General features: G+C 37.5%; 1 protein-coding gene across 4 annotated transcripts in view; it reads left to right on the top strand.

The window, feature by feature from the left end:
* The window catches only part of LOC139019051 (nucleobindin-2), a 46,151-nt gene that overhangs the window by 4,237 nt on the left and 19,110 nt on the right, over window positions 1-22,804 (top strand). For all 4 annotated transcript variants that reach the window (XR_011472974.1, XM_070428228.1, XM_070428229.1 and 1 more), the window contains exons 2-8: window positions 662-815; window positions 4,642-4,785; window positions 6,077-6,184; window positions 13,924-14,050; window positions 18,742-18,845; window positions 21,878-22,063; window positions 22,373-22,463. Coding sequence is in view for 3 of the 4 variants with exons in the window: in XM_070428228.1 (XP_070284329.1) it covers window positions 4,642-4,785; window positions 6,077-6,184; window positions 13,924-14,050; window positions 18,742-18,845; window positions 21,878-22,063; window positions 22,373-22,463 (760 nt within the window). In the remaining variant the exon portion in view is untranslated. The remainder of the gene's footprint in view (window positions 1-661; window positions 816-4,641; window positions 4,786-6,076; window positions 6,185-13,923; window positions 14,051-18,741; window positions 18,846-21,877; window positions 22,064-22,372; window positions 22,464-22,804) is intronic.

Genomic DNA, 22,804 nt, shown 5'->3' with positions numbered 1-22,804 from the left:
TATGCCTTTCCCACATATAACATGCATATGGTTACTCTTCTGCTTAAGATTTTTATGTTAAATATGCCATAAGAGTAAATAAATATATCTGTTCTTAGAATTTGAGCACATCTTATTTTCTTACAGACTGCTTAGAAATAATTAATTACGTTCACTAGTGAGTTTGCACATGAGCTAACTGCTTTGAATTTTATAGTTAGGTAGTGGGGTTTCAAAAAAGAATTTGAGATATTTTGCTTTATTACTGATCTCTGTGACAGACTAGGGCCAAAGTTAATTTTTACAACTAGTGGTAAAGGTAAAGAAAGATTCCAGTTAAGGATTTAATGGGAAAACTTACCCTATATCTTGAAGTCTTATTGCTGAGAAAAATAAACTTTTAGTTGGAGTTCTTCTTCTTATTTATTTAAAAAGGGAGCAATACAGCAAAACCTGGGTACCACAATCACTTTCTCGGTCTATTCCATTTTTTATTCTGTTTATTTAATATAGCTATCTTCCCTTACTACTGGCATATGATAGAATTTAGTCTTCTTCCACATCATAATCACTTAGCACTTTTTTTTAGAGGATGTACAAATGCATACACTGTCATGCCATTACCACTGTAATATGCCTACATTTATGTTTATATTTAATGTTTTTATTTTTTTACATTTAGATCCTGTTAAGAGTCCATTTTTAGTGAAGAAGCATTGAGCTTGGAGCCCAGACCAACTCCTTATTAATTTGATATTGTGCAAGTCATCTTACCTCTCCAGATCTCAGTTGCCTCATCTGTGAAAAGGAGATAAAAATTCTTAATTTATCTGAAGGTAAGAGATCAGTTAAGAAGGCAAAAAAAGAAAAACAGGCTTAATGATGACTTAAACATATAGTATTTCTTTTTTCATGTGAAATAATTCTTGAAGCAGCAGTCTAGGTTAGGTGTGGTAGCTTCATGAAGGCATCAAGGACCTAAGCTTTTTCTAATTCTTTGATCTGCTATCTGTAAGGTGTGGCCCTGGGCCTTGTAGTCCGAGAGAGCTGCTAGAGCTCTCACCATCACAGCCAAGTTCCAGGCATTGAGGCAAAAGCAAAGAAGGATGTATGCTCTCCTTTTGGAGAGACATCCTGAACCTCAGGCTACTCGGGAAGCAGGAAAATGCAGCTGCCCTGAATAAAACTGGACTTTTGTTGTTGAGGAGGAAGGGAAGATGTAGCTATTGGCAGCAAATAGAATTACCTTCCAGAGTATGGATCTTTTTATCTTTTATCTCTGAGAACTGGTAAGCCATGATAACCACTCATAGACGCTTTGGTAATTTTCCATGGTACAACTTTTAAGTCTGACCATGTCTACAGAAGAAAATAAATAATAAATTGTGGTTTTTTACTTTTATCCCATGATTCATTATAGAAGCCTTTCTGTCTCGATTGGGATTTATTCTGGTTATTTTTAAAATTACTCATAAATGCTAATAGATTTTGTGTGTGCAGTTTATAGATGTGTTAAAAAAAGAGCTATCTTTTTTATTTTTGAGCCACTTGCTTTATGTAAGGCATTAAAAAGACAGAGAGATAAGTTATCCCAAGGGTATCACATAATCATCAGAAGTAATTTTTTTTTTCAGTTTTCAATAATTGTGCCTTGGATAAACCCCATGAGCTAGGATACTGCCACTGTGCAAAGCTAGGAAGTAAATGTGTTTTGTTTAAAATTCTCACTTCCTCGTTTGAGGATATGTTTAGAGAGAGAAAGAGAAAGAGAGAGAGAGAGAGAGAGAGACGAGAGATAAACATGGATCAATCAGTTGCCTCTTGAACCTTCTCATACCTGACCCCTGGAGATCGAGCCTGCAACCTGGGTGGGTACGTGCCCTCCCTGAGAATCAAACTTGAAACTTTTTGGTGTACAGTACAACATTCCAACTAACTGAGCCACCCGGCCAGGGTTAGGAAGTAAATTTTTGATGAAAAGTATAATCCATCTCAATATACATTTAAGCTCAGTATGAGGGACACTTTTGCCTTCCTTGTTAGTCAGAAGTTATGGTTTTCATTTTTTAACCATTTGTTATCTATCTTGAAATTTCTTCTTACTTTACTAGTTTTTTGTGTGTTTTTTTTGTTTGTTTTGTTTTTTTACTTTACTAGTTCTTGCTTAACTTACTTAGGTGTACCAGTATTTTATTTTATTCCAGACTTTTATTTGCAAATACTATATGAATATACTCTATACTTGTCGTGTGAAATGGTTTAGTTGCTATTATATCTGTGGAGAAAGTAACTTGAAATAGCTTTGAGAAAAGGAAACTGAAATTCAGGGAATGTAAATTGGAGAGGAGAAGGATCTAAAGCAGCGGTTCTCAACCTGTGGGTCGAGACCCCTTTGGTGGCCGAACGACCCTTTCACAGCAGTCGCCTAAGTCCATCCTGCATGTTGGATATTTATATTATGATTCATAACAGTAGCAACATTACAGTTATGAAGTAGCAACGAAAATAATTTTATGGTGGGTCACAACATGAGGAACTGTATTTAAAGGGCCAGAAGGCTGAGAACCACTGAAAGAGTCAATCAATCTTTTGGGGTTATTAGAAGGAAGATAAGAAACAAATTATGATTTTATTCTACCAATTATATGTGTTTTCCAAGATTTTGAATTTTTTGTTGTATCACTTAGGGACACAGTATAGTAATTCTTTTGCTACTAGTGCTTTTTAAAATATTGTTGACAATATTACAACTGTCCCCCTCCCCCTGCCCCTTAACCTTTCTTCACCCAGCCCCCACCCCACCCCAGGGATTCCGCACACTATTGTCTGTGTCCATGAGCAATGCATATATGCATATATGTTCTTTGGTTAATCTCTTCCCATCTCCCCCCCTTACCTCTCTGAGATTCTGTTCCATGCATCCATGGCTTTGGACCTATTTTGTTTATCAGCTTATTTATTTATTTTTTAATATATGTTTTATTGATTTCAGAGATGAAGGGAGAGAGAGGGAGAGAGAGTTAGAAACATCAACGATGAGAGGGAATCATTGATTGACTTTCTCCTGCACACCCCACACTGGAGATCCAGCCTGAAGCTGGGCATGTGCTCTGGCTGGGAATTGAGCCATGACCTCCTGATTCATAGGTCTACATTGAACCACTGAGCTATGCTGGCTGGGCATCATTTTATTTTATTACTAGACGCCCAGTACATGAAATCTGTGCACAAGAGGGGAGGCGTCCTTCAGCCCTGCCTGCACCCTCTCCAATGAGGGACCCCTTGGGGGATGTCCAACTGCTGTTTAGGCCCGGCAGTCGAACATCCCTCTCACAATCCAGGACTGCTGGCTCCTAACCACTCACCTGCCTGCCGGCCTGTTCTCCCTAACTGCTCTCCCCTGCTGGCCTGATCCCCAACTGCTCTCTCCTGCCAGCATGATCCCTCTAACTGCTCTCCCCTGCCAGCCTGATCCCCTTAACTGCTCTCCCCTGCTGGCCTGATCCACAACTGGTCTCTCCTGCCAGCATGATCCCTCTAACTGTTCTCCCTTGCCAGCCTGATCCCCTTAACTGCTCTCCCCTGCCAGCCTGATCACCCCTAACCACCTCTGCCTGGGCCCTGCCACCATGGCTTTATCCAGAAGGACATCTAGAAGTTCATCCAGAAGATGTTTGGTCTAATTAGCATATTGCCCTTTTATTTGTATAGATTATTTTTTTAAAATATTTTTATTGATTTCAGAGAGAAAGGGAGAGGGAGAGAGAGATAGAAACATCAATCATTGATCAGTTGCCTCCTGTATGCCCCCTACTGGGGACAGAACCTGAAATCCAGGCATGTGCCCTTGACTGGAATCGAACCCAAAACCCTTCAGTCCAAAGGCTGATGCTCTTTCCATTGAACCAAACCAGCTAGGGTTGGGCATCATTTTAATTCTTGTAGTAGACCCTCTGGAGCTACTGAGATCCTCTGGAATGGAAGCCGAATAAGGAAAATTTGAATCATATTGTGGGACCAGCAATAGTTGGTCTCAATCCTGTTACATCCTGCTAGATATTTTATTGACCTATTTATTTGAAAAATTATTGACCAGAAATAATTTTAGCAAATGACTATTGACAAAGATAATGATTACTAAGGTTAAGAGACTATTTATAGCTAGTTATTTGTTTCTTTTAATCAACTTGTGCCCATAGAACACCCCTTTCACAAAATTAAGTTGAAGCTAATTAAATATTATATCCAGAAGTAATTTTGGCTCTCTAATATTTTGAGGAAAAAAATGAATTTTTTTCTTATTCTCTTTTTTTAAAAAACATGGGCCATTTATTTTTTTAAATTTTGAGTCCTTCATTGCCATCTTTATTTGAAGCTTTTATAATTAACCAGTTGTTTTCTTATACTATATAAACTGTTAAAATTTTATTTCCTTATCTTTTTAATTTTAGCTGAAAAGCATTTCTTCCTTGATTTTCTTTAGTGCTATATCTTACGCATTATTTTTATGTTATAATCTATTTTAATAATTTTCCTAGAATTCTTTTGTTATATTAAACTTCTTGAAATTTAATATATTATTAATGTGGCTTTGGGAATTCATGTATATACAGTTTGAAAACATCTTTTCAGGACCTTTCTATAATTATACCTTTATTTCAGATGAGGTGGAGTACCATCCTACAGCAATATTATTTTCTCTCAGTTACATGTCTACTTACTGCTCTTGAAGCTGTGCCTATAGACATAGACAAGACAAAAGTAAAAGGTGCTCAGCCTGTGGACAGTGCAAAGATAGAACCACCAGTAAGTCAAATGACAAATATAACCTTATGGAAAGAATTTTAACTAAAATATTGCTAATATTTATTAGTTATAAAATTGGGCATTTAGAAACTATTTTTTAAATAACAGTGAAAAGAGTATAGGACAAGCACATATTATTTAATGTTAGACAACTTTTTTAATGCAGTTACTATATATATATATTAGAGGCCTGTTGCATGAAAAGATTCATGCAATAAGCTTTCCCTTCCCCTGGCTGCCGGCATCGGTTTTCCTTCAGCACCCGGGACCCAGGCCTTCGCTCCGACTGGAGCTGCCTTCAAGCCTTCGCTGCTCCACCTGGCTGCCCTGGGTCAGGTTGCACACAGGGCACCAGGGCAGGCTGGCGGATCGCTGCTGCCCCACCCAGCCACCCCAGGCTGGGTCACACACGGGGCACCCAGGCAGGCTGGCTGATCTCTGCTGCACCACCCGGCCACCCCAGGCCGGGTCACACACAGGATGCCCGCTGCCCCGGGTTGCAGATAGCAGGCCCGGATGGCGGCAGGGCAGGCAGGATGGCGCTGTCCCACCCTGCCTGCAGTATGCAAATTAGCTGCCATCTTTGTTGGTGGTTAATTTGCATATCGTGCTGAGTAGCCGGGAGACGTAGCGAAGGTATGGTCAATTACCATGTTTGTCTATTATTAGATAGGATAATATATATTTAAATATATTTTTATTGATTTCAGAGAAGAAGGGAGAAGGTGAGAGAGATAGAAACATCAATGATAAGAGAGAATCACTGATCAGACTGGGGAATTGAGCCTGCAACCTGGGCATATGGCCTGACTGGGAATTGAACCATGACCTTCTGACCCTAGGCCAGTGCTCAACCCTGAGCCATGCTGGCCAGGCCTACATGTAGTTAGTATATTAAGCAATGTATAGAAGAATTAATCATAATACATTTCTAATGTAGAGCTAACCAGCCAAAAAAACATTGTATTATATTCAAAGGAGAGATAGATGGCAATGAGGAGAAACAGGTACCAATGGGGTAAAACCAATTAATATTCTTTTAAAGTCTTCATTGACTAAGCCATATAGAAAACCTACCTTTACGTAACAGTAAAACACAATTTTGGTGTGATTCCCTGAAACATGGTTTCTGCAACTCTTCATTTGAGATTTTTAACTTTGACTGCCCAAACTATCAAAGTAGTTCAATGCTATTTTGCTAGACTTCTTTGTTGTTGTTGTTAAATTGAGATCTTTAGATGCAGAGAAGGAAAATCTTTCAGAAGCTTACTGTTTGTTTCTTAATTTGAAGGATACTGGACTATATTATGATGAATATCTCAAGCAAGTGATTGATGTGCTGGAAACAGATAATCATTTCAGAGAAAAGCTCCAGAAAGCAGACATAGAGGAAATAAAGGTAAAAGTAATTAAATAATTATCTTAAAAATATTTGAACATGCCGACACCAATCTAAGTGCTGGGGATATAAAGAGGAGATCACTCCAGCCCTTATAGAACCCTCAAGGGAGACTAACATCCAGAAGATTATTAAGATGAGTAGATAGTATATTTTGGGTATACCGAGGATGGATTCATACTTCAGTAAGAAGCAATGGGGAAAGGCGGGAAGTCATTCTTTTTGGTGGAGATTATGTCAGTGCTTAATGATGTAACTAAGAAAAGGAAAGAGACTGGGAGGCATCTAAATAAGAGATATACAGGGAACTGGAAGTAGTAACTGTTGCTGGAACCTAAACTAAAAAGAGGAGGCCATGATTGGCTAAAAGATGAGGTGGGACAGAGTCATGGGTTAGAGGGCCTTGTGCATCATGTTAAAGGGCTTGGATCATGATGTGAGGACAGAAGGAAGCTAATCAAAGGTATAAAATAGGTTAAGTTCTGGAGTCTTAATCAGGTCCAGATGTAATGGGCCACATCTTATGTCAACAGGGGCGATTTAGCCCTAGCCAGTTTGATTCAATGGCTAGAGTGTCAGCCTGCAGACTGAAAGGTCCTGGGTTTGATTCTCGCCAAGGGCATGTACCTCAGTTGTAGGCTCCTCCCTGACCCAGGCCCTGGTAGGGGCTCATGCAGAAGGCAACCAATCAATGTGTTTCTCTCACATTGATATTTCTGTCTTTCCCCTTTTCTTCCTCTCTCTCTAAAAAAAATCAATGGGAAAATATCCTCAGGTAAGGATTAAAAAAAAATTGGGGAGATTTACTATTTGCCTCTGTCTTAATACTATTAGACATAATTATAGCCCCAAACATCTCCTTAGTACTCATAATAAAGAAAGGGAGTTGTAAAAGACTTACCAGAGAGATTCTTTTAAAGCTCATCCTTGAAGGGTGATGAATCAGTTTAGTTGGGTTTATCTTAGAGTCAGCAGTAAAAAAACTTCCAGTGATTTAATATTAAATTTTCAGTTATACCTCTAAAGGTAATGTTGTTTGCTTATGCTATTTTTGTTTATTTTTAAAAACTTTTCTAAAAAAAACACCTCATCCATTTCTAGAATCATAATTAGAGACCTTTGTTAGAAGGAACCCTTCTGGGTCATCCTTCTTATTTTAATCTCTGTCCCACCTGTGCATGAATTCAGAGGATGGATTCATAATTCAGTAAGAAGCAATGGAGAAAGGCGGGAAGTCATTCTTTTTGGCCTCTAGTAGGTTATAAAGTGTACCCTCCAAAAATTCCAGTGTCCACCTGGCCCCATAAATAGTTATTACAATATTTTAAATTATATTTCCTATGCTTTATCTTACATCCCCATGCCTATTTCATAACTATCAATTAGTACTTCTTAACCCATTACCTTTTTTCACCCCCCAGCACTCCTCCCCTCTGGCATTCATCAGTCTGTTGTCTGTATCTATGTTCTTTTTATGCTACTATCTCTTTAAGTTCTCACTGAGTTTATCTATTCTTACCCTAAGTTCCTTGAACTTTCTTATAACTATTGTTTTGCCCTCTGTATCTGGTAGATTCCATTTTATTTAGCTCTTTTTCTAGGGATTTCTCATGTTCTTTCATTTGGGACATGTTTCTTTGTCTCCTCATTTTGGTAGCCTTTCTGTATTTGTTTCTGTGTATTTGGTAGATCTTCTATATTTCCCAGTCATGGTAGGTTGGCCTTATGTAGAAGGTGTCCTGTGGGACTAAGCAGTGCAGTTTTCCTGACTACCTGAGTTCGGTGCTCCAAGAATGTCCCGTGTGTGGGTTATGTGAACCCTCCTGTTGTATATAGTTGAGCCTTGATTGCTGTTGGCCCATTTGAGGGTGTCATTGACCCTCAAGTTGGTGACTATGAGGATTGACCCTAGCCATAGTGTATGAACTGCTCTGTGGGGGCTGATACCATGAAGTGGAGTTCATCCAAGCAGGGTCTGGTGCCTGCCAAGATCTCCCTTTGGATGTGCTGCTTGTGGAGCTAATTGATGTGGTCTGAAGCCAGCCACTGGGTGTGTTGGTTCTGGAGCCTCTTGTGAGGGACTCTGGGGCAGGTCAACGTCAGATGCTACTTGTGACTGGCCCTGGGCCACCTGTTTGGAGTTGCAGAGCGATCCACTGTTTGTGGCTGCCTCTGCTGGGCCTGGGTGTGCATGGGAGGGGACAAGCTGCATACTAAGTCTTGCTTCCACCAGTACAGAGCCCAGGGGCAGGTCAGCCAAAGTCCCAAGTTAACCTGAGCTCTGCCTCCACCTGCTGGCTGCTTGTTAAGCTCAGTCACTGACCATAGGCAAGTTGTGCGAGATAGGTTCTCAGTGAGTCACCAGGTTGATACAGATTCAAACTCAGTGCCAATACTGGGCCTGAGGCCTTTCAGCAAAAGTCTCAGGGTACACCAAGGCCAGTTGACACCTGCCTGGGACCTTTGTGCCTTTATGGTGGGGCGGGGTCTCAGGGCTTTGCTAGGGTAAGTCCATCAGAGTTCATCAGGCTAAAACAGATCAAGATTTGGCTGTGTGGAGGGATGGCTCTGCACAGGAACAGTGGTGCTGGCCTTGTGAGTGAGAGAAAAATGGCCCTTGCCCTAGAACCACACAACTCAGTCTCTCCCTTTGTGTCTGCCACCCCCTGAGTCTCTCCAGACCTCCTCCACAGCCCTCTAAGAAAGTCTGCACCATGGGCCCAGGTTGGAGACTGTGACAGACTGGCAGGGCAGGGCTTGCAGGAGTTGGCAGGGAGGTGCTAGTGCCACTCCAGATTGATGCCATGAGAGGTAGGGGCAAGCCTAACCCTAGAACGTTGATGCCACTCAGGTGCTCAGGAAAAATATGGCCTTTGCTTGACAGCGACACAACTCAATCTCATTCTGCATGACTCTGGTACTCCTCGAGTTTGCCTGAGCTTCCTCAAGAGCTCGTCAATAAATTCTGCATAAGGGGTCCAGGCTGGAGGGCAGAACAGACCTCTCTACCAGAAGTGAACCTGGCAGGGCAGCACTTCTAGGGGTCGACAGATAGGGGCTATTGCCACTCCCAGGCTGATACCTTATGGAGTGGAATGCTGGGCCTAGGAATGATGGCATCTGTGGATGGTGTGGGAGAGGGACCTAGCACAGGGACATTATCTGTTGTCTCTCCAGCCCTCTGCTCACAGCCACGCCATTCAATCTCTTCCAGTATGACTTCCGCCCCCTCCAAAATGCTGATCCTCCACTAGAGCCCAGAGGTAATGCTGCGAGTGAGGTTTTGTGCACTGGCTCTTTAAAAGACCAATCTCCCTCTCACCAGGGTGGGTGAAAGCCCCACTGGTTGTCACAGCCAGATACTGTGTGGGCTCAGATTCTTGGCTCTGGTGCTATGGGTTAGGGAGCCTGGTGTGGGGCTGAGGCCCCTTGCTCTTCCAGGGGACCTCTTTAGCCGAGATATCCCTCTGGACTCTTTTTTAAAATATATAATATGTTTTTATTGGTCTCAGAGAGGAAGAGAGAGGGGGAGAGAGAGAAATATCAATGATGAGAGAGATTCATTGATCAGCTGCCTCCTGCACACCCCCACTAGGGATTGAGCCCCCAACCCAGGCATGTTCCCTTGACCAGAATCAAACCCAGGACCCTTCAGTCTGCAGGCTGACGCTCTATTCACGGACCCAACCTGGCTAGGGCATCCCTCTGGATTCTTACTCCCCTCCTCTCCCCTCATGTGGGTGTGGAGCCAGCCCTTTTCACATCTCTGATCTTCCTACCAGTCTCCATGTGGGTTCCTCTGTATACCCTTAGTATAAGACTTCTGTTCATAAAGGAAGGGAAAGAATAAAGAAAATAAAAACCTTGGGAATATTAAAGAAAAAGACTCTGTTCAGTTAGTCTTTCGATGGTTATTCAGGTTGATTGTTCCAACTTTAGTTGCAACTCTGATATTGATATGGTCTAGGGAGGAGGTCAGTGTAACTTCCATCTACTTCATTACCATCTTGCTCTGAACTCTGATTTCTTTCTTTCTTTTTTTAAGGTTTCATCTGAATACACATTTATTAGATAAATATTAGAGGTTATCACATCATTTAACTACATACAGCTTTGCATCAATGACTTCTTTTTTAAAAAAAAAAATATTTTATTGATTTTTTACAGAGAGAAAGGGAGAGAGATAGAGAGTTAGAAACATCGATGAGAGAGAAACATCGATCAGCTGCCTCCTGCACATCTCCCACTGGGGATGTGCCCGCAACCCAGGTACATGCCCTTGACCGGAATCAAACCTGAGACCTTTCAGTCCGCAGGCTGACGCTCTATCCACTGAGCCAAACCGGTTTCGGCTTCAATGACTTCTTAATTGTTAAATCTAGTGAACACTTTTTATTCCTCTTCTTACTGAGCTCTTTTCCTTTTTCTCAGTGGTTCTCAGATTTTTTTTTTTTTTAGGCTTTTAAAGTAACATTTTATTTTTTTAAAGTTAACATGTACATATATAGGAAACTGAAAAACACAAGCAAAGAATTTAGCCATCCATAATCACAAGCAGTTTACAGTCTGACGTGTCCTTCTAAGTCCTGTGTATCTACACAACTAAGCTTTCATTTTTATGTAATTAAGATAGTACAGTTATGTATCATGCTTTCTCACACATCATGAATATTTACCATTTTAAAGTCCCAAAGCTATAAGTATTTTGATAACCAAGAATACCCAACATCAACTCAATCTGAAAGAAAATGTAATCCTGCCTTACTTGGTGACAAAAATAGCAACAAACCTCTAGATAAAAGATATTCACAAAGTTACAATTAAAATAATGTCTTCCCTTCATGTTCCATTAAAAATGAGACCCAAAGCAAGAGTACACAAAGTATAATGCTTCTAAGAGAATTATGATTTATACTTTAAAATATTAGCAAGGTGGCAAGTTTTGACGGAAGTACTTAACAACATATTCCTATAGCAGTCTAAAGAGATGCATGCACATCAGTGGTTATCACCACAATGTGAATACGAACACATCCACACACACCCCTCCGTATGAACAAGTCCTGATGTCCATTTCTGAGATGGTTCAACAACTTCATGTCCAAGATGCCTCTTTTCTAACAATTATAACAAAAAGATATTTACAAATTGGTAATTCACTAGCTCTACTTTTTATCAGACATTGTCACCTCAGGACATCTAAAAAGCTCCAGTGTTGCAAAATAAAGAACCTTGTCCACAATAAACACAGGAACTTTACAAAAATGCATATAGACCTATAGTTATAACCTAAAACTTTCTTCTAGGTATGGAGATATTAGCAAAGAGCCCTTCCCTTCACCCTTCCTCTTCTCCCTCCTCCACCAAGTCAGTGACTAAATACAGAACACCTGGCTCCAAGAGGTCGATTAACAAAGACACTCCCAGGCGACAGTCCTTCCTAAAAACTAACAAGAGGGCTTTTATAAAAGGATTATTTTACTACCTCTACTTTTTATATACTTCAGGCTTTATCCTTGAATACACAGCAATATTAACTAATATGCATATATGTAATAATGGTTAGATAATTTTAATTTCTCTAAAGACTCATGGGCACAGAACCCTTTTTTCTGTACTTCCTTCCCTTGTGAACAGTCAGCATACTCTCCAAGACATCAAATTTAACAATTCCATTCCTCAAATACCACCATTCCTATAAATTAACAAAAAAATACTTAAAGGGTGTTACTTTAACTCTTTTAACATATGTTGTGCACTTTCAAACATCTAGAAAGACTAGCCATCTCAAATAAGGATTTGATTAAACTGCACATAGAGGCTATAATCTAAAAGTGTCTTCTGAATAGGAAGGAACTTTCTGGCCTAAAACCCTTCCCCTTTTCATCTCTATCAACACAGATTTCTCAGATTTCAGGGCTGGTTCAAACACAGAGTTAGGGCCCCACCTCCAGACTTCCCGATTCAGTAAGTCTAGGGCCTGTATTTCTAAAGTTCCCGCGTGGCGCAGATGCTTCCACTTGGGGGCCACACTTTGAGAACTGTTGTTTTATCTAGTAATAATGACCATTTTCTCCTTGAAATATCCTGCTATTTTTGCTTCTATAACAGTATATTTTCCTAGCTCTCCTTCCTCTGTGAACATTCTTCCTTGGTCTCCCTTGTGGGGTTTCTTTTCCTTATCGTCTTCAGCAGGTCCCATTGACTCAGTCCTAAAGGGTTTGCCTGGCTGCCAGTTAGACTTGCAGTTTGTGACTGCAAGTGCACTTATAAATAAGAGAAAGTAAACCACCAGCTATTTTGTTTCTTAAATCTTGGAACATGTATCTGATTACTTATCTGTGAAAAAAGTAATCAAAGGAGTCAACCTAAAAAACACAAATTTTGAAGGTATTTATATATGGAATGACTATAGCTGAAGTAGGCCAAGTTTTTCTTTAAAAAACCCTTTATTAAATATAATTCACATACCATAAAATTTGCCCCTTTAAATCTTAATATTCAGTGTTTTTTAGTGTATCCACCAAGTCATGTAAGCATTACCACTAACTTTAGGACATTTTCATTTGGCCCCAAAAGCAATCCTGTACCCATTAAGCAATCTCTCCCCATTTCCTTCTCTCCTTAGCCCCTGGCAACCATTAATTTACTTTCTATCTCTATGGATTTGCCTATTCGGGACATTTCAGATGAATGCAATTATGCAATATATGGCCTTTCGTGTCTGGCTTTTTTGACTTAGCATAATGAATGAAAACATATGTTCTCAAGGTTCATCTCAAAGTAGCATGTATTAGTACATTGATTCCTTTTTATGGATGAGTAATATCCCATTGTATGGATATTCCATTTATTGGTTGTCAGTTCACCCGTTGATGGACATGTGAGTTATTTCTACCATTTTGGCTAGTATGAATAATGCTACTGTGAGCATTCATGTACAAGTTTCTAGGTAAATACAGGTTTCAATTCTTTAGGTATATACTAGTACCTAGAAATAGAATTGCTGGGTCATATGGTAACTCTGTTTAACTTTTTTTTTTTATAAGAGCAAGTTTATTTAATTTTTATTGATTTTTAGAGAGAGAGAGGAAAGGATGGAGGGAGAGAAACATCAATTTGTTGTTCCACTTATTTATGCATTTATTGGTTGATTCTTATATGTGCTCTGACCGGGGGTTGAACCCACAACCTTGGCATATCGGGACGATGCTCTAACCAAATGAGCTACGCTACTTGGCTGGGGCAAGAGAAAGTTATTTAGAAAGTTACAGAGGCAGAAGAAGTAAGGTGCAGAAGGAATTGGCTCAGAAAACAAATTATAGAAGCAAAAGCTCTCCTTGGAGCTTAGGAGAAAGAGAGGCAAGGAAAATGCCCCTGTGGGGAGGGGGTGGGGGAAGGTGCAGGCATGTTTCTTAGAGAGAGCTGCTGTGTTTAAATTTTTGAGGAACTGCCAATTCTTTCCCCCAAATGGCTGCACTATTTTATAACTCAAGTGACTTTTTGAGTTTCTCCTTTGTGCTTTAATTATGCCTTTATAAATTTTCTGCTTTTAGATATCTTGATTTCAGACTTACAAACTGAATATTTTCTGAAAGAAAATGCTTTTATAATATCAGATTTACCAAAATTAGTCAAAAGTATCTATCTCTACTTTATTATAACCCTATTTTTAATATGTGGTATCTGTTCTAAAATATAGTGTAATAAATAAAACTAACTTATTGTTATGTCAACAGAGTGGGAGGCTAAGCAAAGAGCTGGATTTAGTAAGTCACCATGTGAGGACAAAACTGGATGAACTGAAAAGGCAAGAAGTGGGAAGGTTAAGAATGCTAATTAAAGCTAAACTGGATTCCCTTCATGGTAAGTGCTACATAAAAGGCAGAAAAATGTCAATATCTGGTTGTTGAGGTCAAATTACATTAATTAGCATATGTCATGTTTTCTAGTAAAAATTTAATGTTAGGTTTATTTGGTTTTCTTAATTTTTAAAATTTAATTATTTGAATAGTTAATACATTCACATCATTTAAAAAATGATTGGCTTAAAGTAATTATATCAATAAAAAGGGAGAATGAAAAGTAATGAATTAAGCCACTGATTTAAATGAGGAAAAATAACATCAAAGTAAACCAAAAGAAAAGAGAGGGAGAAAATCTAGCTGGAACAATTTTCATAGATGAAATAGAAAAATTGTCAGAGAGCTATAGCTTCACAAAAAACACCAGCCCGGCTGGTGTCAACGGGAATTTTATCAAATCATTGCAGGGCAGATGTTGAATGTTCTTTAAACTGTTCTAGAACATAGAAAAAGAAGGAACGTGTCCCCACTCTTATTATGTATGATGTCAAAACCGAAAGTATTGTTGTCAAAAGGATTCTAGCGCTAGCTGGTTTGGCTCAGTGAATAGAGCGTCGGCATGCGGATGAAGGGTCCCAGGTTTGATTCTGGTCAAGGGTATATGCCTGGGCTGCAGGCTCAATCCCCAGTAGGAGGCGTGCAGGAGGCAGCCAATCAATGATTCTCTCTCATCACTGTTGTTTCTATATCTTCCTCTCCCTTCCTCTTTGAAATCAATAAAAATATATTAAAAAAAATATATATCCTCCAGTAAGGATTAACAAACAAACAAAAGATTTGTCAAATGCCCTTTCTGTATATATGTCAAATGCAATACAGGCATTTGACAAAATTTAACATCTCTTCTTAATTTGATGGTAATCAATAGCTACTTCTGTAACATGATCAGATATATTCAACTCAGCTACATCATAATGGAGAAACACAAGTATGTATCATAACTAAAATCAGGAACAAGACAATTGATGCTCACTCTTACCACTATTAATTAAAATTTTATTGGCGGTACTAGCCAAAACAATTATACAAATGAAAAAAAATTGAGGTGAATTAATTGGAAAGGAAGTGATAAAACCATCTCTATTTGTAGATGACGTGTTTGGAAAACCCAAAGTAATTGGCTGAAAACTTAGTATAAACAACAGGAAAACTCATCAAGGTAAACTTATACAGAAGTCAGTATATTTCACATGTACAAATAATAGCCAATTAGAGGATATAATGGAAGAAAAGACTCCATTTGCAATACCACAAAAATAAAATACCAGGAATAATCCAATTAAGAAATGTACGAGATGTAAAGACAAAAAATTTAAAATACTCCTAAAAAACACAAAAAAAGATTTGAAAAAAGTCGGAAGACAAAACATCTTTTTGATACAAAAACTCAACATGATAAACATGTCAATTCTCCATAGGTTAATTTATAAATTTAACATAATCCAAATAAAAATATGTACTTTTTCCCCCTGGTACTAGCCAAGTTAATTTAAAAGTTCATATGAAAAAGGAAACAAGCAAGGAAAGCCACATACCTCTGAAAAAGAAGAATGAAGAGGACTAGATATATTAGATGTTAAAATATATCACTATACATCAGTCATTAGAACTGTATGTTGGTTTTTTTGTTGTTGTTTGTTTGTTAATCCTCATCTGAGGATATTTTTCCATTGATTTTTAGGGAGAATGGAAGAGAGAGGGAAAGATCAATGTGAGATTTCAATTGGTTGCCTCCTGCACGAGCCCTGACCAGGGCCTGGGCTGGGAAGGACCCTGCAACCCAGGTAAATGCCCTTGACCGGAATCGAACTTGGAACCCTTTGGTCCACAGGCCCAAAGCTCTATCCACTGAACCAAACCAGCTTAAAACTGTATGTTTTTGACATATAAGAAGGCTGACCAGTGGGATCAGACTAGAAATTCCAGAAGTAAAATTAAATACACATAGAACTTAGTTTGAATTAAAGGTGATATCTAATTTTTAGTGGGATAAAGCTAGATTTAAAAAAAATAAAGTGTCAGGGCAATTGGGTATCTATTTGGAAAAAGGTACAGTTAGTTCTGTATCTTTTATGTAAGTTCAAATAAAGATGTAAGTGTAGAAAATAAAATAATAAAAGCATTAGGTGACAACATAGGTGGATTCCTTTATTATTTTAGAATAGCCTTTCTAATAATGAATGAACATCAAGGGGCCAGACTTAGCAGGTGGGAGACCCTTCAAGCTGGCTCCTGTGTCCTTGTGACTTGCCCCCTAGGTTGGTTATTTGGGTGATGCATTGTCATTAATAGAATCTGAACATTTACTCTCTGTGGAATAATAGTTTTTAATCTTCAGATAGCACAAGAACCACCTGGGGGGCTAGTTAAAAGTGCAGATAACTGGATCTCAACTCCAGATATTCAGATTTTGGAGATGAGTAATCTGCATTTTAAACATGCACCTCTGGTCAATGGATTATATTGGAGAAATGTTCTTGTAGAGCATTAAACTCCCTGCTGGTGAATAGATTTAGAAAACAAGTACCAAATACTCATTATCCTGAAATTAAGGATATCAATGAGAGGTAAACTGAGCTCATACCGTACTCTTTCAGGTCACCAGGCACACAAGGTAATTTCATCCTTGAAACCAGCCTAAGGTGTTTTGAGATTTCTTTCTCCTTCGACAACCTCTATTTCCTCAATCTTGGCAATATTTTCTTTATTTCAAGATAGAGACTGAATTCTGTTATCTAAAAAGAAAACAACATAATAAGCTTAGAAAACTTATGAATATTTTGTCATTGATTCAGAATTTATGCATAGAGATTTCTGATAATATGAAGAAGGGTTTCAAGGATCTTAATTTGGGGGATCTTAATTTTTAAAGTAGGTAATACATTCACATGGTTTAAACCCAGAAAGACTAAGAAGGTATAGCAAAAATCTCCCTGATATTTTTGTAAGCTGCCAGTTCCCACTTCCCCTAACATAATCCTTCCCAAGTTTCTTTATTCTTATATAAGCAAATGTAAAAAAAAAAGTTCTTATTTTTCCTCTCTTTGTATATATATGCTAGCATACAATACACATTTCTTTTTGCCTTGTGTTTTTCCTTTAACAGTATATTTTGGAGGTCTTCTTGTATTAATACATAGAGACCATCTTCATTTTTAAAAAACAGCTGCATAGATTTCCATTACATGGAGAAACCATAATTTATTTAGCCAGGCCCCTGTTGATAGACATTTGTGTATTTTTTTCTAGTGAACACTCTTGTACATATATTGCTATGTATCTGTGTAAGATTACTTGTAGGATAAGTTCCCCACAGTGAAATTGTTAAATCAAAAGACATATGTATTTGTAATTTGGATAGATATTGCCTCCTCCACAAAGGTTAGTACACATTCCCACCAGCAATAATTTCTCACAGCCTTGCTAATAGTATGCATCTTCAAACTTTAGGAGTTTTGCCATTCTGTTACATGGTATTTTAGTGAAGTTTTAATATGTATTTCTCTTATTTTGAGTGAGGTTAAGTGTCTTTTCATATATCTCACTGGTCATATCCTTTAGGACTAAATTTTGTAATGCATCTTTTCTTTATAAGCAAGACTCCTAGAACACTGCCATACTAATAATTCAGTAAAAGTTTGGTTGAACTAAATTTAGCAGTTTCTTCCTTTCTTGCATGACATACTATCCCAGGCTTATCTTGTATTTACCCTGTGCAGCCCAGGAATCAGGCATTTTTGTGAGCATTTCTGTTTGTTTTTTAGTGTGAAATTATATTACAAACCAAGGGCTGACACTGGCTGTGCTCATTGCTTCTGGAATATATATTCTTCTTGGCACTTTCATCAGATAGAGTTAGGAAATACATGCATGTCTATACACATACACATATATGCACATTTGTAAACATATACATATATACACACATGCACATATATATGAAAAATGCATGTGCATGTACATATTTTAGAAATGATAAGTTCACACTGATAGTACTAATTCCCATCCATTTCCACAGGTTTCTTGCCTTCCATCACTCCATATTTGTATATTCCTTTTTCCTAAGTGGAAACCCTGACTTCTAACACAGTTACCTATTTTGTTCAATTCTACAGCCCAGAATCACTTCACCCATTCAACTACAGTATACTACTGTAGCTTACTTTAAAAAAATTGTTTACAAAGAAAGACAATTGATGTTTCTTTAAAAATATCAGTCATAATTGAAATTAATTTACCTGAATTAGACTGTATTTAAAAGATTCATTGGAGAAGCATACACAGAATCTTTCATATAAATTTTAGAGCAGTTCTTTTTAGAAATTCTAGTTAGACTTTGATGAGGGCAGTGTATTAGAATTTATCTAATGAAAAGTAGAAAACTTCATAGTTTTATGGTAATAAAAAGTTTTTGCTATTGATTACACTGATGGTCAACTAGTCTTTCTAGAAATAACATTAAAATGTACACATTAAGTCTGTTCCATTCTAGATTCAAGGAATTATCTTCGCCCAGAATAATAAATTATGCAATATTTTAAAAGAAAATATGAACCCTTAATCTAAAACTTTGAATTTTGTTAAAAAAAATCCACCAGGAATAAATATGAGTGCTTATTCTTATATATTACTTATATTAATGTTTTTAGCTTCTAGTAATTTATCACTTACGGTTTTCTCATTTTTTTTCAGATACAGGCATAGACTACCATGCTCTTCTAAAACAATTTGATCACCTAAACCACATGAATCCTGACAAGTTTGAATCTACAGACTTAGATATGCTAATCAAAGCAGTAAGAATAATTCCAAAAAATAATGTCTTTATTGTGCCTTTGAGGTTTTATAAGTAAATGTATATAATGGTTATATATATGTAATTTGGCAAGTAAATTCAATGAAGTGATAATATAATTTTTATATATTACTCTCTAGAATATCTTTAAAGGGAAATGGCTTAACCTTATTAGTATCTATATATAAAAAAGCCTAAGCAACCATTACAACTGGTCGACCGAACCACCTGTCAACCGGTTGCTATGACGTGCACTGACCACCAGGGGCCAGATGCTCAATGCAGGAGCTGCCCCCTGGTGGTCAGTGACCCCCCACAGCCAACCTCCCGTGGTCCCTCCCCTGGGCTGGCTGGCTCTTATCAGCCCCGATCGGCCCCGGCCTGGTCGGCCCCGATCACAGGTGAGGCCAAGGAACCCCACCTGTGCATGAATTCATGCACCAGGCCTCTAGTAGATAATAATTTGTACATACAGGTCTGTAATCCCTTACCAACAATTGCAGAATCAAACAAAACAAAACAAAACAAAACACCTGTAAAAACTGAAACCTGACTTGAATTATAGTAGGGCTATTTATATTTTTTTTATTTAGTCTACTTAGTGTGAGTACTCATAGATTTTGCTAAAGAAGTACTATTTTGTTTGATTATAGACTCTGCAGGAATGTTCCAGAATGTGGCATATGTGCCATATTCCCTTTCTAAAAAGTCTAGAAAATTCTTAAATTTTTTTCTTCCAATTATTGAGATACTATTGACATATAACACTGTTTAAATATACAGTATAATGACTTGACATTGTAAAATGATTACCAAAATAAGTTTAGTTAACATCCATCACCTTGCCCTAACCGGTTTGGCTCAGTGGATAGAGTGTTGGCCTGTGGACTCAAGGGTCCCAGGTTCGATTCCGGTCAAGGGCATGTAACTTGGTTGTGGGCACATCCCCAGTTGGGGGGTGTGCAGGAGGCAGCTGATTGATGTTTCTCTCTCATCGATGTTTCTAACTGTCTATCCCTCTCCCTTCCTCTCTGTAAAAAATCAATAAATTAAAAAAACCAACAACAAAAAACATCTATCACCTCATATAGTTATAAAAACTGGGTTTTTTTCTTGTGGTGAGAGCTTTTAGGATTTACTCTCTTAGCAACTTTCAGATATACCATACAACACTGTTAACTATAGTCATCATATTGTATATTATGTCCCAGGACTTATTCATCTTATAGCTAGAAGTTTGTACCCTTTGACCACATTCACCCCATTCCCCTACCCCTCTGCCTCTGGTAACCATAAATCTGATTTCTTTTTCTATGAAATTTGTTTAAGATTCCACATATAAGTGAGATCATACAATATTTGTCTTCGTCTGACTTATTTCAGTTATCATAAGGCCCATGATGTCACAAATGGCAGGATTTCCTTCTTTTTTATGGCCAAAATGATAGTTAGGCTGCTTCCATCTCTTGGTTTTTGTAAATAATGCTGCAGTGAACATGAAGGTGCAGATATCTGTTTGCCATAGTGATTTTGTTTCCTTTGGATATACACCCAGAAGTGGAACTGTTGGATTATATGGTAGTCCTATTTTTAATTTTTGGGGGGAACCCCCTTACTGTTTTCCATAGGGACTACACCAATTCACAATCCTACCAACAGGGCATGAGGGTTCCCTTTTCTCCACATCCTTGTTAGCATTTATCTCTTTTTGATGATAGCCATTCTGAAAGACATGAGGTACTATCTCATTGTGGTTTTGATTTGCATTTCCCTAATGATTAGTGATGTTGAATACCTTTTAGTGTACCTGTTGGCCATTTGAATATCTTCTTTGGAAAAATGACTCTTCAGGTCCTTTGCCTATTATTAAATTGGATTATTTGTGTATTTTTTTGCTATTGAGTTTAAGAATTCTTTATGTATTTTGTATATTAACCCCTGGTCAGATACATGATTTGTAAATATCTTCTCCCGTTCCATATGTTGTCTTTTCATTTTGTTGACTGTTACCTTTGCTGTGCAGAAGCTTTTTAGTCTGATGTCTTCCCTCTTGTTTTTTATTTTGTTGCTTGTGCTTTAGGTGTCATATTTAAGAAATCGTTACCAAGACCCACGTCAAGAAGCTTTTCTCTGTTTTCTTCTAGGAGTTTTATAATTTCAGGTCTTACATTTAAGTCTGTAACCCACTTAGAGTTAATTTTTGTGAGTGTTGTAAGGGATTTAGTTTCATTCTCTTGCATGTGAATATCCAATTTTCCCAGCACAGTTTATTGAAGAGACAGTCATTTTTCCATTGCGTATTCTTGACTCCCTTGTCAAATATCCCATGTGCTCACGTGTTTTTTTTTTTTTTAAATTGATTCACAGTTGATAGAATATTCTGGAACTCATCTGGGCTCAAGGATTTTAGATAAGAATTTGCATTCCTGCCAAAACCGGTTTGGCTCAGTGGATAGAGTGTCAACCTGTGGACTGAAGGGTCCCGGGTTCGATTCCGGTCAAGGGCATGTACCTGGGTTGCGGGCACATCCCCCGTGGGAGATATGCAGGAGGCAGTTGGTCGATGTTTCTCTCCCATCGATGTTTCTAACTATCTATCTCTCTCCCTTCCTCTCTGTAAAAAATCAATAAAATATATTTTTAAAAAAAATTTGCATTCCTCTCAGATTGTACTGTACCAAGTTACCAAACTAAATGTTCTTGCCTGGATGTTATGAGATTGAGTTAAGTGTTTAGAAACGAATCTAGTTTTCTACTGTACAGATTTGATCCAGTCCCTTTTATTCTTCTTTTTCAAATCAATTTATATATTACTTACTTATGAAGAACTTCCTAAACTTTTAGTTTTTTTGAATGCCTGAACTTCTGTTAAAAAAAAAAAAGTGGACTGAAATAATGGTAGAATTTAAGAAGAGGAGTTTTGTATTTTTTTGGCTCTTACATACTATCTTCTATTAGAAAATATGCTATATGCAAGAATGGCTTTATTTATATTTTTCAAACACATCTTTTTATTTAAATATTTCATTATAGGCTACAAGTGATCTGGAAAACTATGATAAGACTCGACATGAAGAATTTAAAAAGTATGAAATGATGAAGGAACATGAAAGGAGAGAATACTTAAAAACACTGAATGAAGAAAAGAGAAAAGAAGAAGAATCTAAATTTGAAGAAATGAAGAAAAAACATGAAAATCATCCCAAAGTTAATCACCCAGTAAGGATTATGACTTTATGAAACCATAATTAGATGAAAATACTTCCTTGAACCAGATAGTAGATTTTTATCATGTTATTGGTACTTAAATATTAATTCTTAATTCTGCAAAGTTCCTCATATTTATATATTTTTTTGCATATATACACATAGATTAGATTTTGTTTTGAGTGTTTTTTAAAAAAGTTTATTGGGGTGACATTGGTCAACATGAACATATAAGTTTCAGGTGTGGGTTTCTATGTTACAAAATCTGTATATTGTACCATGTGCTCACCACCCAAGTGTTTTTTTTTAATTGATTCACAGGGAAGCAAAGATCAACTAAAAGAGGTATGGGAAGAGGCTGATGGATTGGATCCTAATGACTTTGACCCCAAGACATTTTTCAAATTGCACGGTAACATATTTGATACAAATATTAATATTTATATCTGCTGTTTGAAAAATTATAGTTGCTTTACTCTTAATATTTCTGCCAAGGTCTACTATTGAGAGTAAATGTTTAGAGTATTTCTCTAGTGTAATATAATAGTCTTTATTGCTGATATGCAGTATAAAATATTTTGAGCCAGTAGCTGTGTCTTTATATCTGCTTTTACTGGTAAATCACTATATGACCTATTACAAGATTCTTTGTAAAATGAAGGTATTTATGTGACTAGGTATGTTATATCTAACAAGTTTTATGCGATCATATTAAAATTTACTTTCACTCATAGCATATTGCTTTATATTTTT

Source organism: Myotis yumanensis, unplaced genomic scaffold, assembly GCF_028538775.1.
Source record: "Myotis yumanensis isolate MYYU_CA2020_CCGP unplaced genomic scaffold, mMyoYum1.0.hap1 SCAF_10, whole genome shotgun sequence".
In the NCBI taxonomy this organism is placed as follows: Eukaryota; Metazoa; Chordata; class Mammalia; order Chiroptera; family Vespertilionidae; genus Myotis; species Myotis yumanensis.
The sequence above is the reverse complement of the archived record's forward strand: the minus strand, read 5'-3'. Positions and strand labels throughout refer to the sequence as shown.